Raw genomic sequence first — 17,926 nt, forward strand, 5'->3', positions numbered from 1 at the left:
TTTTTACATAAATTAATATTTTTTAAAAGGCACATGCAAAGAACTTGTATACAGTATATCAAATAATATAACCAAATTATCAGAATGATATTTTATTCATGACAGTGCTATTTGTCAATTATCTGAAGTGGATCTTTATGAATCATATGTCTGCCTTATACTGAATATTGCACTCTTGACATAGATGATGTTGGCATCGATGCAATGCTTTTCTTATTTTTTTCATTTTATTCTTGAATCCTTTTTGAGTAAAATGATAATTTAAAAGATCCTTGTTTTGGTAATGGGTGGGGTATATTTATTTGCTGGTGATAAAATTACACTGGCAACTAACATTGGTTGAGCACTTTTCATCTTCCCATTGGTGTGCAAAATTATAATTTTACATAGTTTGATTACTGAGATAATTGTCCTACTCTCTGCCTCTGCCTCTGCCTCTTTTTTGTAACTAAGACACACCGTGAATCTGCAGGAACCTGTTTCAGCGGTGATGATACATGACCGAGTTGTCCTTTGTCCACTTTGACCATGAGAATTGACTTTCTCTTTGATTTACCATACTTGATTCTCTGATAATTTTCACAAGCAGGCAGCTGCTCTGCATGTATCAGATGATAATCTCACAACTAATGACTCACTCCCTGGTCCCTCTCCTTTTAATTAACTTTGCTACCGCATGGCCAAAGTCAGTAAAATTTTTCCTTTTGTTTTCCTTTGCCTATAGTAATTCATTTGCCTACCTCAGTCTAGCTTGGTAAAATATTTAGGTGTGTGACGTTGTTTCACTCTTGACACTAAATTCTTAGCTGTAATCAAATGTATGATGATACTGTAAGTTGAGCATGTATTTTAAACAACCTCGTGCAGAGAGCACTTGACCCTGGATCAGGGCCCACACAAGTACTTCTGTTAACGTTACATGCATTCTCTCTGCGTAAATGACTGACTGTGTGATAGAGTGATAACTAAATGTGTTTACCTAGGAAGACTAAAGTTCTTTCTCGAAGCCTACGTACTTTGAAGTCGTAATGCATATGATGAAAACAGTGTCCTGCATGGAACAGCCTAATACCTGGATGTCATGGGATGTGACCAACTTGCTGTGCCCATAATGGCTACTGATTTTCTTCCTGTATCATGTTACCATTGCCTAAGTCACAGTAGATACCCTACCGGTTCTAAACAATCTAATTACTCTTTTTGTGTCATAAACTCAAATTTGTCATAGGCTAGTCTTCTGAGTCAAACCTAGAAAGAAGTTTATTTGGGCAACTTGTAGATTGTAGCATAAGCAGTTATCACAGAATGAAACAGAACCAGAGGTTTTAACATTTTGTGAACAGCTATTCTCAATTGTGTATATTAACAAGGAAATTAAAGATGTTATGAAGGATGAAACAAAAAATTTTCTGGAGAAATATTTTCTATCTTCCCTTGTATTTGTATACTTAAATGTTAATGCACTGTATTTGCATCTTAAAGTCACACTAATGTTTAAAACTATAAATTAGTAAATTTGTAAACTATTAATTTTACTGTTTTCAATACAAATTCCCTTGTCTTTGTAGGACCTGAAACTTTCCTCTGTGGTACATGAAGTCCACTACATTAGGCTGGCAACACTCTCTCATAACTCCTGTTTGCCCTGTTTCTCCTGTTAACCTTGATCCTTGTTCACACTCACGTTTAGCACATTTAGCTGCCCTAAAGCATGGCCAAACTCAGTAAATTTCCTTGTTCTCTTCCTGCTCTATTTTGATGAATGCCACCCAGGCTCCCGTGGTGAGGTGTCTGCATGCCAGTGGCCTGGGCATATAGCTTATTTAGGTATAGGTTGCATTACTGAAATCTAGGTTTCATTCCTTGGGAGACATATCAGAGTTCTAGTGATTTATAAAACTTTTGAGGGATTACCTCTCCTGATACGTATAGGTCTCTCCAATTGGAAAGCTGCTGGAAAGTATGCACATCATTGAAATGCAAAAGTAAAACAAGGAAGTGTGAAGCTCATTTAGACTTTAAAGGCTGGCATGTCAGCATATTTTATAGACTCTCAAGTGGAGACCAACCTGCAGAACAGAACACTAAAGGCACACTTCTGTTGCAAAAAGCACTATATTGTAACTGAGTATAAACCGTCTAACATTCCTGCACACGAAAGTGTGGTAGAGTTAAATGGGACTCTTTGTGATTCTACATATCTGAAGAAGCAGTTTTTCTCTGTGTGGAACCACATGCATTTTTCATGAAAGATTCAGGGATAAAAACACATCCGGGCAAGATATAAGAATGAAATGTATAGACAAAAGCCTTAAGGGTTCAAAGGCTTTTTTTCCTCCTTTCCTCTTTGAGTTCAATGATCGTTTAATTCCTTGGAGTAGATAGGTCAAGAATTTGACCTACCAGAGTAGTAAAGTTGACTAGGAAAGTGTCTCTACCATAAAAAAGAAAAAATAGGATACTATTCTGAGATGTCACAACTATCAGATCATAAATACTAATGCAACTTGATTAGAGGGTTTTTTTTTTTTTTAATTAGTTCACTTTGAAGTAGGTTCTTCTTTGAGAAAACCTATCCTTGGAATTCTGTTCTTAAGGTATGCTGTGTATGTATATGTATGTACCTACGTATCTATAGTCTATACATCTGTATTTCTCAAAATTTTATTTCCATTTTTATATGTGTTTTAATAATGTCTCTCTCTCTATTTTTTCTCCCCGAGTTTTCAATATATTGAAGTTACAGCATTGCAGTTTTACTGTAGTATGTACTTCAAGTGTACTTAAGGGAATGATCATTTTAATAAGAATCAACAAAAGAAAGGATCTTTGTCATAAGTATGTGAAATGGAAAACAAATTTTGTAACTTAAAAAGTATCAAAATTTAAAGTATAGAATCATTTCACAGCACTACTTTGTATACCTTGCAACTCTAGCCTGAGGCCTGATGGCGCTGTCTCAGACAGACATAGCTCAGGAGATGGATGGGTGCATTTGGGATCTGACATTAGACCCAAATAGTTGCAGAGACTGGGCCCAGCCAGGTATGCCAGGCATGTTATCACATAATTACCTCATCCACAATGTAGAAAGCAGTCAACATTGCGGTTTTTATTGGGCAGGGGGAATATAGAAATGGGGAATTTCAGCAGCTTGGGAATCAAGCAAACATCTCTTCTTGGCCAGCGTGATACCACTCACTGGTATTGATTATGGGATAAAGCTTTGATATTGGGAAAGAAAAATGTTGTGAATGTACCTTGGAAGTTGTACCACCCACAATCTTCTTCACGGCAGCTCTCCAACCAGAGAGAGGCACTATAGCTTTGGTCACACAGACTAAATTTAGAAGGAAGGGTTACTCCTCTTCAGTGACAACATGTAGAGGAAAATGAAGTTATACTTTGGGGTGACATCATTATTGGTTGCCCCTAGATACAGGTGAAGGTACAAGGACTTGCTTCTAAATGGTTGGTGAGACAGGGGAGAAAGAGGAACTTTTCCTGAAGATGACTTCATTGTGCGCTACCCCCAGGTGGAAGCCTGAGGAAGTCTGACCCATTTATTCTGAAATTAAGGATGAATGGTGGCAGCAGATGGGATGCAGAGGGAAATAGACCATATAGGTTCTGTACTTGTTTTTTTTTTTTTATAACAATTATTCACTATGTTATTTGATTATCACAATGAGGTAGATATTTTCAGCCTCATTTTTCAGGTGCAGAAAATGAGGTTTAGAAAGATTAATTCATTTGCCCCCAAATCTCACAGCAAATAGATCCCAGATATCCAATTCCAAAGCTCATGCTTTTTCTTTAAACCATGCTGGTATGTACCATGACACAATATCTAATTTTGTAGTACTTTTAAATTAAATTGTAGAACAGATAAATAGATACAAGTACAATTCAAACAAGGAAGAGTCAAGCTCAGGAAAATTAATCGTAGCTAACATTTCCTGAACAATGCTATGTGCCAGGCACTATGCTAAGCGTTTAAGATGCAGAAACTTATTTCATCTCTCAGCAACACCATGAGGTAGAAATGATTATAAACCCCTTTTGTCAAGTGGGAAAAGTGAGGTTTAAGAAGGAAGAAAGAGAAAGCTCTGGACAACTTGTATCTGTACTTCTACTTATAATGCTAGAGAGAAAAGTAGCTGAGATGTAGAATATATGTCACTAAGATACACAAAAATATTTCTAACACTTCCAGGAACAAAGCAAACAGGATAGAGGGGCCTCTTAAGAGTCATAATGTGGTCTACACTACATGAAGGTCTTCAATAATAAGATTATAGGAAGAAGGACATAATGGTTAAAATGATCAAGTGCTCAAGTATGACTCGCATCTCCAACAATCACAATAGCTTCAAAGCAGATGTCTAAGTCCTAGATGTCTTCAACAGGAATCTGTTGTAAGAGTGGAGGACAGATGATGTAGGTCTCATAGATCCAAAATATCAAATGGTCGGTTAATTTGAAGTCAGTTTATCAAATTGCAGATGCAGGTAGTTCTAAAATTTCTTGAAAATTAGTTGTTTCACTGGACCACAGAGAGAACCCAAGGACATAAATACAAAACAAACTGGAAAAGGAAGACCACTGGGGTATTGTTGACTCCAAACACAAAAAGGTGAGCAGCACGTAAAGGTCTTTGAATGCCATTTCTGCTTTGCTTAACAGTGAGGTCCAGGATCTGTATATTATCTTTATAATATAGAGAGGTCGGATCTTCCCTTATTTTAGTGTGTGCTAATAATAAACTGAACTATTCTGGGTTCCAGAGCAAAGAGAAGGAAAGTTATAAGATGTGGTTTTAACATTTGATCCCCAAGGTGGCTAAAATCAAATGTTATTAAAATAGAAAGAACATTTTAGCAAAATTGACATTTTAAAATGTCAGTGGTTAATGGAAGCCACATTCACGCTTATTGGTGATTCTTTTTTAGGAAGAATTTAGGATAAAAATTAAGTTATCATCATTAATCATTAGAGAAATGCAAATCAAAACTACAATGAGGTATCATCTCACACCAGTCAGAATGACCATCATCAAAAAATCTACAAACAATAAATGCTGGAGAGGGTGTGGAGAAAAGGGGACCCTCTTGCACTGTTTGTGGGAATGTATATTGATACAGCCACTATGGAGAACAGTATAGAGGTTCCTTAAAAACTAAAAATAGAACTACCATACGACCCAGCAATCCCACTACTGGGCATATACCCTGAGAAAACCATAATTCAAAAAGAGTCATGTACCACAATGTTCATTGCAGCTCTATTTACAATAGCCAGGACATGGAAGCAACCTAAGTGTCCATCAACAGATGAATGGATAAAGAAGATGTGGCACATATATACAATGGAATATTACTCGGCCATAAAAAGAAACGAAATTGAGTTATTTGTAGTGAGGTGGATGGACCTAGAGTCTGTCATACAGAGTGAAGTAAGTCAGAAAGAGAAAAACAAATACCGTATGCTAACACATAATATGGAATCTAAAAAACAAACCAAAAAATGGTCATGAAGAGCCTAGGGGCAAGACGGGAATAAAGACTCAGACCTACTAGAGAATGGACTTGAGGATACAGGGAGGGGGAAGGGTAAGCTGGGACGAAGTGAGAGAATGGCATGGACATATATACACTACCAAATGTAAAATAGCTAGCTAGTGGGAAGCAGCCGCATAGCACAGGGAGATCAGCTTGGTGCTTTGTGACCACCTAGAGGGGTGGGATAGGGAGGGTGGGAGGGAGGGAGATGCAAGAGGGAAGAGATATGGGGATATATGTATATGTATAACTGATTCACTTTGTTATAAAGCAGAAACTAACACACCATTGTAAAGTAATTATACTCCAATAAAGATGTTAAAAAAAAATTAAGTTACCATAACATGCTTCTTAGTCAGCCAAATAGAACATTACCTATGTGTTTATTAAAATTTGATTAGTCCTATGAGTTATCAAAATATGAAGTCAGAAATAAATGTTATTACCATAGGGAATTAGAAATTGTGAATTCTAATTTCAAACATTAGACGTGACGTAAAAAAAGAAGGCAAGAGTTGAATTTTTATGGTGTTCCTTTCTTCAAGATGCACATTTACTGCAGTTACCATATATCTGGATGACTGATGTCTAATAGTGGCAAAGATTGGAGAGTTCCACCTGAGCACTTGAACTGGTTGTTTTTCATGAACAAAAGTAGAAAATGTACATCTTTTCTATGATTCCTACGGTAGGCTGATCACCGTGAGGTGTTTTTGTATTTATGAATTTGTGATAGTATTGTTTGTTGTTGTCTACAAGAGCTTAGTGTTTGCACTGAAAGTAAGACATATTAGAAGTAAGGGTATGTGTGAAGAAATAAAGAAAAACAGTGGAAAGAGGAGCAGGAAGTGGGTGTCATAGATTGGAGGCAATGTCAGAGGTCCTGGCTGTACCGAGGTGATGGCTGTGAAGAGGATTATATGTGACAGTAAGGGCAGGGATCTATTGATGATCTATCATCATCAATAAAAAAAGAGCCAATAATGAAAGATCACAGAGCAGTTCTCCAGGTGGAAAGAATGGAATGAAAATGGGTTTCCACCACACGTAACACATTAGAGGCCCATGGTGGCCAAGCCACAGAGTAGTATGTGTGTGTGTGTGTGTGTGTGTGTGTGTGTGTGTGTGTAGACATTCATTGTAAGAGTATTCATTGCATTTTTCTGGCATTAGCAGTGATTACTCTTCATTGGTTTTAGGCATGGATGAAATATCCATGGTGTGATCAATTGTCTTACTCTTACATTAAACCATCTTCTGGTTTGTGGCTACTTTTGTGGTCATTTGTATTTTTGTGCTTTTCAATCCTCCTCATATTCAGATGATTACCAATAGGTTCAGTGCCTAGACCATTTCACGACAAAATCAAACATCTGAAAAAATAATCATATGAGAGCTGACAGAATAGTAATGTGAACAAAACCAAGGAACATTTACTGGTGATTGAATAGATTGCTGTGGATTGCCATTCTCAGAGATTTGTTGAAGCATTTCTGTGTGTACATCAGAAATATTACACATTTGCCTCTGTGTGTACATCAGAAATATTACACATTTGCCTTTTTATTTAAATGATATGTTTCGGCCTGGCATTTCATGCTGAATAGATATTTATGGGATGATGAAATAAATGTTTGTAAAAACCAATCTTATTTTAAATGTGTTAAGGAAGATTTTTATTTTTTATATATTCAGTAATCAATTATGGGTGTCTGCTATATTAGAGGCATTATCAGAAGCACTAAAGACAAAACAGAAAAATAAAATATAATGAGCTCATATTCTAGTGAAGGAGAGAGGCGTAGAAAAAGATGATTACAGTTCAGTGTAGCAATCACTGTGATGGCTCTGTGTTCACAATAGGCTCTTAATACTGCTGGCCAGGCAGGGCTTCCAAGAGAAGTCTTGTAAATATGGAGGGAGGGAGGGAGGTGATCCAGATGGAATATTAGTTGTTTATAAAAGTCCAGAAGAAATCACAAGAGAAAAGGCTAAGATGAGAGGAGGAGGGGATCAGATACTACAGGACTCTGTAGGCCACATTAAAGATTCTCTCTTTTATGGTGAAGATTATAAGAAGTGCCCTGAATAGGTTTAAGCTTTGGAAAGATCACTCTGACTATGGTGTGGAGAATGGATTGGAAGAGAGCAAGGCTAGAAGTAAGAAACTATTTAGGAGATGGTTACAGTAAATCAGCCAGGAAATGATGAATTCCTGACCTAACATAGTGGCAAACGGATGAACAAAAGTAGACTCTTCAGGATTGGGTGTATGGAAAAGGGAATGTCACAACCATGAACATTTCCAGCTTCAGCAGCGAGGTGTGTATAGGGGTGTTGGTCGGTGAGTGGAAGAAGACAGGCTCAGGAGCAGGTTTGGGGAGAACAGTAGCTCAGAGGAGAGATGTTTACTGACCTGGGAAAGCCCTGAACATGTTTAAATACTAGCTTTAAAGGTCTAGTAAAAAGGAAAAACATTTCTATTAAAAAGATTTTTAAAATAACTCCTCTTAAAAAAAAAACTCTTAAGGTTTAGAAACAGATCTGTATTCTTATTATATTTATGTTCCTTCTTTCCTTCCATTCCTCCTTCCCTTCTTCCTTATCTTCTGCAGAGAAGATAAATCATCTGCTGACCTCATAGCATGATTTATAGACTTATAACTCTAAAGATTAAACACATACAACTATTAGCATAAGAGTCTATTTACTGTAGCTCATTATTATACAGATGAGAACAAATTTCAAAATGGCAGCTGGCTGTGCTCTGTCCAGTATTCATTCCTTAACAACATGTGGCCAATAGCATTGTACCTCGGAGGACATAAGACCACACTGACACAATTTTAGAAGAATTGAATTAACAATATGAATTTTATGATATTTTTATTTTTATATTACCACGATTTTTGATTGCCTATAAAATTATTCTGTCTTCAAAAAAATTAGGGCATAATTAAAAACTTTTGAACAATTTCTCCCATTTTTCAGGGAGAACAAGTGATATATAATAATCAGGATATTTATTCCAGTATGAATAATAAGTGAAAGATTATAAACAATTATTTATACTTTAAGATACAAAGAATAAACTTGCTCTAGAGAGATCTTGAAAAAGAGCCCAAATTAATTATCAGTTGGACAATGCAATTCAGATTCCTTTTGGTGCTCTAAGTTTTCACAGACTTTGAAATAAATTCAATATGGTCTACCGTTTTATAATTTTAGTTCTTTTAATTCTTGATTAAATGCACACTTAACATGCAGTTTAAAAGAAACTGGTGATACCGTAGTTTACAATCACGCACTGAGGTAAATGCAACACAACTGGTTGAACCTACGTGATTCAATGTTTTAATATAGTACGAGGATATCAGTTATCTTCCTCATAATAAATCAGTTTAATTGGTAATTTTGATGAACACTCATATCTACTTCAGGCTGAACCAGTATTAGATACTTAGCTTGAACTTGAATTTGTTCTTGATTGATCAGTAGCTGGCAGTGTATGTCAAATGGTGTGTGTGTGTGTATACATGTGCGTTAATTTTGTTTAGAAAATATTATTTTAAAATACTTTGAGACCAATAGACTAAAATATTTCAGTAAGTATATGATTACATTGAACTGGGCTCTGTTTTACAACTGAAGAAATTCTTGCAGTAATGACAAATGTATCAAAACATTTAAACCGTCATATTGTATGTCATAACCCCCAAAGTTGATGAAAAGTTGCTATTTCTCTATAACCTCTAAGGTGAATGTACAAACTGAGAATATAAATACATGTAGCTTAATGCCTGTGAACCATCAAAGGAAAACACTGTCCAGATACTGAGTGAAGTGAGAATTGAGAAGTATAGAAAGGATTAGTAAATTTTTATTTGCCAGTCTCAGTCATGGATAATTCATTTAAGCTTAGTAGTGGGGTTCCCTATATGGTTAATAGGAGAACATTATTTGGAGAGGTTGATTATAAATTCTCATTAGTACAGCTCTTCTGTTTATCTTGTCCTAAGGCTCAAGCCCTGTGTCTAACCACTGTGGCGTGTCAGAGACCTCTCTGATAGATGGGTCTAGACAACTGTGGCACACAACATACAGAGCAGAGCTGGTCAGCTTTCTCCCCAGCCTCTGAGAACGTTGTTCCTTTGAGCACTAGACTTTCCCCATTAACTAATCCACAGTTGTGCTATGCACCATTCATTGATTTTAAAATCACCTTAACAGAGTACTTTTCAGATTACTTCTATCAGCGGTCTTCCTAGTTTACAGATAGAAACTTACAAGAAATGTTAGTGAACTAAAACACTGACTTGCGTTTCAAACGGTAACAATTAAAGCCAGATTGTAATAGAGCCCTCTTCCTCTTTTTTTATTTTCGTCGCTTGACCCTCTCTATAAACAAAGCTTGCTGGGAACCCCTGCTTTAGTAATTAACCTTTTTCTGAGTATTATGTACACACATATTTTTCTTTGGAGAAAGCAGGAGTGCACAATGGCTAAATTGTTTTATTCATGTTGTGTTTCAAAATCCAGTTTAATATGACAGGGCATAGAATTGGTCAAATGGCTAGCTTTGCACACCCTACACTTCTTGCCTCATAGTCTCTTTAATGTCAGTCCACGACATTTATTGAGTGCCCACTTTGTAGTGGGCATTGTGTGGAGTAGTCTTTAGAAAACTTCTCAAGTTGTTAGCACTGTTTATTAAAGAATGTCCTCCTTTATGTACTAGAAGTCAAGTGGCAGCAGTCTGGAATGAAAATAATCGCTGGCAGGAATGTAAAATTAAATTGGTTAATTAATGTTTGTGGGCACATAAATAGCTTGGCAATATTCATTTTGATTCATTTGTGTACAGCATAAACAGTAAAACTCCTTTGTACTGACCTCAATTAGAAAAGTTATGCCACATGTTAATATAGGGAATCTAGTGTAGGTCTATAAATTATGCAACAGTTTTCCTGATTGATCAATTATATAACAGATCCAACTGGTGAAAATCATTACATATTTAACTTTTAGCCAAAGAAATGATATTGGATGTACTCAGACATGGGAGAAAATAACATGCTGCCTCTGTTGTTGCACAAAATGTTCCAGTTTTATTTCCACAGGTCAGTGATTCCCAAAGTTAGAAGAACTTGTCCTTGGTTTCATGTGGTTGGGCATGGAGAATTTTGCACACAATAAGAGTAACGAAATATTAGTTTAATCAGATAAATACATTTGACCAAAACAGTCTTTTTTGTTTTTTTGAGTTTCAACCCAGTGCTTTTATTATCCTTATTGAGGCTCAGATTTTCCCATCTTGGGTCAGTGTGTATGTATGATAGCTTGGATTCCAGCAGCCATTTAGGCTTGTGATTTATTTGAGTTTATTGCCACCTTTTTACTATTTGTATGCCATTGGTCCCACCTGTTATATTCTTTTTCCTATTCTTCTTTGCCTTATTTTGGATTAATCAACTATTTTTTTATTGTTCCATTTTTTCCCTCTTCTTTGAATTTCTTAATTATATATTCTTTTATTTTAGTGGCTACCCTAGAGATTATAATATATAACCTCAACTTCTTATAGATCCAGACTTCTTTTATCTTGTTGTTCCACAGTCTTTAGCATAGCTTTCCATCTTCAAGGTCACCTCATGGTCCCAATGGCTGCTAGAGTGCCAGCTATCATATCCACATCCCAGGCAATGGGAAGGAGAAAGGGGGAAGGACAAAAGGGACCACACCATTAAAGAGCTTTCCTGGGACTCTCTTCCCACTTCTTCTTAAATCCTAATGTGCACCTTTATCTGAAGTGCAGACTAGGAAATGTAAGGTTTTGGTTAGGCAGAATACCCAGGACTCTGCTACTAAGCAGGAAGTACAGAATGGATACGGTAGGCTTGAATTATGACTACCATGAGGAAAAAAAGAGGAAAGGGAGAGATGTTTTGTAATCTAAGCAGATTTCTAAATTCAGCAAAGGTAACGTAAATCTTACATGTTAACAATGATCTGCAAAATACAAAGTGTTAACTGAATACCATGTTAGGACAGTGCATTTTGTACATGATAGTTTAGATTAAGGGAGACTCTACCTTGATGTTTTTCATCTGTGTGATGGATACTCTTAAACAACCCTTACAACTTGGAAGAGAGGAAAAAATTAATTTCCGTCACTCTGAGTGAACTTTTCTTTCTGATTTGCCACTTTAAAGACTTTTGGCAAAATATTTTTTTCAGTATTTTTAATATGATAGCACTTGCCCTTTAAGAACAAGCGAATCAAAATATTTGAAGGAGAATAAAACCCCTACTAGCGTTTGCAGTTGATTTGCAAAAACTTGTTCTACGAAGTCCTATAAAGCTGTCCCACCATGTCCGTTTTGGTGAGTGAGACCATTCAGAGTGAAAGTTCTATTACAAATTGTGAGATGTAGAAAACTGGCAGGGTGTGGTTTCCAAAATGTTTGAAGTTTTTCAGTGGGGCTAATATTCAGGAAGGGTGGGGCAAGAGCAAAAGAGTCTACATCCTGGAAAAGAGCTCCGGATCCCAACAAAGAGTTGGTCGGATTTCACACTGTGGTCCTTTCATCTTTCCTTGTGAGTCTCCCAGGGAAATGCTAGGGATCATAGTCAGCTCCTAGCACAGGGACCCATGATGCAAGACACTGAGTACTTCTTATCCTTTTTGTTTGTTTGTCTTTCATGCTAACGAACTAAATAGATGGTCAGCTTCAGACACCCACCACCTCGTGTTAGATGTTACGTTCAAGTGTTAACAAGTTCTGTTTCATAGAAGTAAAGAACTTCAGAGCTGGAAGGGATCTAGCAATCATTCAGTCTAACCCCCTTATTTTAAAAAAGAGAAAATGAAAGCCCAGATTTGATAAAGATTACACACATCCACACAGGTAAATTAGTGGTGGAACCAAAATTGGGGATTAGTTACTCCTAGCTAAGAGGTCTTTTCACACCTCTGCAGGAGCTGTGATCTAACTCTTTAGGTTAAATTATAGAACTGTGACAGTTATTTCTTTTCCAAGGTGTTAGTTTTCTGATGATTCTGTAATCATTGCTTCTTACTTAAGAGGTGAAATTTAAAACTGCAGTGCATGGTTTTCAGATTTGCTGTCATAGGGACCTTAGCAGCTACTTTCAGATTACAGCTGAGAAGCTGGCCTTTGTTCTCAGTCCTTAATCACTTCTCTCTTTTGATGGATTTGAAACACAGCAATACAGATGAAATAATACCAGTAAAAGTGCTTGGGAATTTAAGAAGATATTGCAAATATGCCACAGCACGGGGGTCTTGAATTTCACTTTCTGTATCGTGTACTAAGTTCAAGTACCCTGCTCCAAGTGTGGCCAAACATGCAAATATTTGCTTTCTGAGTAATTTGCCCTAATGACTTTGAAGCATTTTTAAGAAACAGTGGTGACATTGTTCTGCCCTGGCAGAAAACATGTCCCTTGTTATGTCCACAGAGATCCCCGTAGTCTGCAGGCACATTATTAAGACATGGGTGCTGCACAGTATTTGCTAATCTTGCCTTCTATGTGACACGATGTTAGGTATATAGGCTGTCACATCACCCAAGCCTTTGTGACAAACCTGTCAGGCGCCACTCTTAGTTAAACACTAGGAGTGAAACTGGAAATGTTTTAACTTCTGAAGTAATATCCTCTTCTGTGGACCCTTCTCCTCCTTGGTTTTGATCAGGCTGAAAGCATCAGACCATTGGGAAAGTTCGGCGTGATCACAAACGTGAAAGCTGTTCATTGCAAGTTATGTTTTCGTAGCTATCATATCTTCCAGGTCGATAATTTAAATCTGTTCAGCCAGAAATTAGAAAATTTCAGCAATCACAGGAGCACAAGTGGTGCGTACCTGTCTTTCCTTTGCCCATTCTTCAGGCATTCACCTTTAGCAGTGAGATTTTGGTACCACTATGGGGTGTATTTTGGGCAGCCCAAACGATAGGAGCATGGATATTATCTTCAACAAGCATGAAGTTTCTCTACTAGGGAAAGAATGAGAAGATTTCCCTGGGATGAAGGGAGAGAAGGGTAGAAGACTGATCGCTAGTCACTTAGAAAAAGTATCTTCTAAGAGTTGTCAACATGTTTCTTTGTTGGTTTATAATTCAGTGTACTTTTAGACTTTTTTTTCTCTTGTAACAAAGCACTACAAATTATTTTCTAGGAAAATACACCCCAAACAATGTTAATATTTTTCCAAACACTAAAAAGGGTATTTATTGCAAATCTGGAAACAAAATTAAAGATTTGTTATGCTTAAAATGTTTATAATTTTCAAATCTGTTACTGTTAATGTGTAAAAGGAGACGTTTAGGTCAGTGTAGTCCAGTTAAATATTGATATTATGAATTGTGCTCCTATTTGGGGCTCCCTTTTATTCATTTACTTAACAAACATTTAATACTCCTGTGTGTGTTTTACTTCTGTGAGAAGGTCAGTGAGAGAGATGAGGCATTTGATGTAAAAAGACAAGAGCTGATAGTAGTCTCAACTTTATTCAAAAAGATAGAACAAATTAAAAGACTAACATAGGTGTCATTAAGACTTCCAGGCGAAGGTGAATTTTAAAATGAGTTTTGAAAAAGTGAACTTGTACTGGTAGAGGAAGGGAGATGCATGCTTGGCTGAAAGAGAAGCAAAAGACACAGTGGTAGAATGGGTAATGTATTAACGTGACAGAAACATGCCAGGAAACAATTCATGCTGTTAAAGCACTGTAAAAGTATTTATGAAGCACCTAGGAACATCTTTCCCAATCCAGAGTGGTTAAATATTTCTTTTATATGTATAGATACAGCTCAGTGAGGGGAGGAGGCTAGAGAGAATTTTCAGGATTTGCTTCCAATTTTTAAGTTGCATGATTTTATATCAAAAGGCTGTTAAATATTAAATTTCTTGCTTTAAAAATAGTCCACTTACTAATTCTAAATGTGCATAAATGTAAACGGTTGGTGAAATATTGATTTCTATTTTGAATAAAATAGTTCATATATATTCAAGAAGAAGCAGCTGTCTTGAGACTTTGTAAGGCATTATAAGGCTTTATGAACCTTCTTCTAGAGAAGATAGGAAAAATTAAAACATATCCTTTTGGTAGAGTTTGTAACCACATCATTAAACATCATAGCTTACTTAATTCCTACAGTACATGGTTCAAAGTATATGGAACGTTCGATGAAAAATTACCACATTATACAAAATCATTAGTTTAGTCTATATAAGAATAATTCAGGCAACTTGGAAGGCTTTGCTTGATACATCTCAGCTACCAGTCTAATCTTGTTACTGATATTGAAGCTCCGTCTTTTTTAATACTTTCACCCAAATCTTTAATATCTTAAATGTTTAGATTATGCTCCTCTTTAACATGAATGGAGAAATCATCTCCACCCCTCCATTGTTGTCCTAATATTGTGGTTCAGTCAATTAATTTTTTTAGAAAGGTTTAAACAATATCTTCACCTATAGCTGAAAGGTAAAAATAATTTCACTGAATGCCGATAATGCCTCTCAGATACTGAAGTGTAGGGCTCCAATATTTAGTAACATACCCTAGGCTCGTGAACTCTGGGATAAAGACTTATTCAAAACAGGATTGGTAAAAAAAGCATTGTGGGGCTCTTGTGGAAATCAACAATCCAAAAGTGCCAATCGCAGATTTGAGTTCATAGGGCTTTGGACAGCAATATAGAGTGATAGAGTATTTCAGGAATGCTGTTTTTAACGAAAAAATGACAAAGCATTTTTACTTTTTTCAAAAAATGACAAATTGAAAAGTGAGTTCTATCAAATGTAACGTGGTTAATTCCTAAGTATTGATATCTTCTACTTCCTGTTTTCCCCAAATGATCACTTTCATTTCAGTACATTTCTTAAACATTTAATATGTAATATGTAGCATATGGATGGATGATACAATAATCAAGTCTGGACCCTACCAGTGAAGAGTTTAAAACCTATTTGGAAGAGAAAATATGCACACACAAAACAAATAACAAATGAGGAAGGACAGGACTATTAAAATAATTAGATATATAATGTTGTAGAGGAAATTCAATGGGGGAATGAAGTTCAACCCATAATAGTCTATAACAAAGTCTTGATTTTTAAAAATATCATAATTGGCTTCAAAAATCTATGGTGTGGGGAGAGGGAAGGGTAAGCTGGGACGAAGTGAGATAGTGGCATTGACATATATACACTACCAAATGTAAAATAGATAGCTAGTGGGAAGCAGCTGCATAGCACAGGGAGATCAGCTCGGTGCTTTGTGACCCCCTAGAGGGGTGGGATAGAGAGGGTGGGAGGGAGACCCAAGAGGGAGGAGATATGGGGATATATGTATACGTATAGCTGATTCACTTTGTTATACAGCAGCAACTAACACAACAATGTAAAGCAATTATACTCCAATGAAGATGTTAAAAAAAAATCTATGGTGTGTTTGCTATGCTCATCTCAGTGGGAAACAATTTCTTCCAAAATCTGTAATATGGTTTCAAAGATAGTATGTATCATATTGAAAGCTATTCTTTTTTTCTCCCCCCTCCCCTTGAAAGCCATTCTTGATTATCTATTATAAAGCAGAGGGAAACATTTTCAAAATAGCAAAAATTAAAAAGAATTATAAATGAAGCAAAATGTTTGTTCTTACTGGAACACTCATGAATAATGAAAAACTGTGGATAACTTATTAAATTTAAAACATCCATACTGGTGTAAAATGAGCCATTTTGATTGATGTGTTTCCAGTGAATTGTAAATGCTGTAAGGATGGCTAATTGTTTTTTGTAAATGATTATGAAAAAAAAAAATCTGTTAGCCAAGTGAATCCTTCTTGGTTTAAGCAATTACAAAAGTAATGTTTACCTGTTATGCTGGTGAAGCGAGGTCGTTAGCAACTTTCGTGTTCTGTGTGAATAGGAAGACCGAGAGGGGGAAAATCAAAGACATTCATTGAGTAATGCAAAAATTCTCCTATGTAGAGACATTTTACACAGCAGGAACTTCAGTCCATGTGTAAAGGAGGCTGCTTGCATGGTGAAAAACAAAACAACACTGCCCCCTCCCCTGCTCCCCCTTGGCCTCGCCCCCCCTCACTCCATTGACATGCATAGCTGGCCTGGTAGGTGTAAAAATAGACTGGCAGAGCCTGAATTGGAAATGGTCACTGAAGGCAGCCTGCAGTTGCTCGGGTTTTGAGTTCTCTCTGACACCAGCAAGCCGGCCAGCAGATGGGGAGAACTGGTGAGGGGCGTGTAGGGGAATTGAGCAGAGGAGCCAAGGATCGTCTGATGAATCGTCCACGTTAGTATCCCCCTGGGAGCCCTGGACAGAGCACAGAGGGCAAGGACGGCCCCACTGACAGCAGGAACCGTAGAACTGAGATGGGTAATGCAGCTCTCTGCCCGTCTTGTCATGCGGATAAGAGTGTAAGAGCACAGGGACACTTGCAGGAGTTGGACAAAACCCCAGACTACTATGGCTGTAACAGCGAGGACACCGAAGAACTTGGGGTGCGGGTAAGTTCTAAGTCACAGGCTGGAGGAGAGGAGGATGGTGGCCCGAGAATCAACACTGGACCTCATTGGTTAAAACTCCAAACTTCCTGGAAGGAAGTTGACAGAATAAAACCAATGTGATCAAACCAGCTGACTGCCTCTGATTCAGTGGCCTGCTGCTGTTTCCTCTTCGTGTTCCGCAATGTTCACGTTTATTCCTTCTGAGCTGGCTTTAGCTGTGAACTGACAGTTGGGAATAAGCAAGGATGCCGTCTCTTTAATTTAAAGTTTTGTCCAAAGCTGAACATATATTTTATTATGGAGTGACTTGCAGCAATATTGCAGAGATTCACTTACATTCAGGCTGTTAAATTATTTTGCCTGTTTATATATTCATAGTTCATTTTTCATTAGGATTAAAAAGCACGTACTAACTTCCCAGTTTCAACCTATAAAGGCGTTTTTCTTCTAATATTTAACTAACGTCAGTGAAAAGCCCTTTAAATACTGTTCTGATTATGATGATAATATTTTGTGCAGAGGCCTAAAAGTCGAGCCATCAAATATCTAAGTTGACTTTCAGACTTTAATAATTCATAGTCATGGTATGTTTCTTAAAATAATTACAAAGGCTTATTGTGATTTTTTTGGGGGGGGGGAGGGCCAAAAATCTTTCTGAAATATTTTGATTTTCCTATTTGCTGGAGGATAAAGTTTACCTTTCATCTGTCAGATGCAGGAATTTGACCTTATTGCAAGTCATGTATTTCAGAGCGTAGCCATGAAACTAAGATAAGGAAGATTTCTGAATCAAAGAAACATACTCTG

The 17,926-nt window shown here is 36.8% G+C and overlaps 1 protein-coding gene across 9 annotated transcripts in view; it reads left to right on the top strand.

Moving 5' to 3' along the window:
- ANK2 (ankyrin 2) overlaps positions 1 to 17,926 on the top strand; it is a 347,463-nt gene that overhangs the window by 80,660 nt on the left and 248,877 nt on the right. For 5 of the 9 annotated variants that reach the window (XM_068543337.1, XM_068543338.1, XM_068543336.1 and 2 more), the window contains exon 1: positions 16,773 to 17,119. The exons of 2 other annotated variants lie outside the window; for them this stretch is intronic. In XM_068543337.1, the coding sequence (XP_068399438.1) occupies positions 16,985 to 17,119 (135 nt within the window). In that variant the 5' untranslated portion in view covers positions 16,773 to 16,984. Of the gene's footprint in view, positions 1 to 16,767; positions 17,120 to 17,926 lie in introns of those variants that run through there. 2 more of the 9 variants (XM_068543341.1, XM_068543334.1) reach the window with 2 other exon arrangements.

The sequence above is a fragment of the Eschrichtius robustus genome, chromosome 4, assembly GCF_028021215.1.
Source record: "Eschrichtius robustus isolate mEscRob2 chromosome 4, mEscRob2.pri, whole genome shotgun sequence".
Classification (NCBI taxonomy): Eukaryota; Metazoa; Chordata; class Mammalia; order Artiodactyla; family Eschrichtiidae; genus Eschrichtius; species Eschrichtius robustus.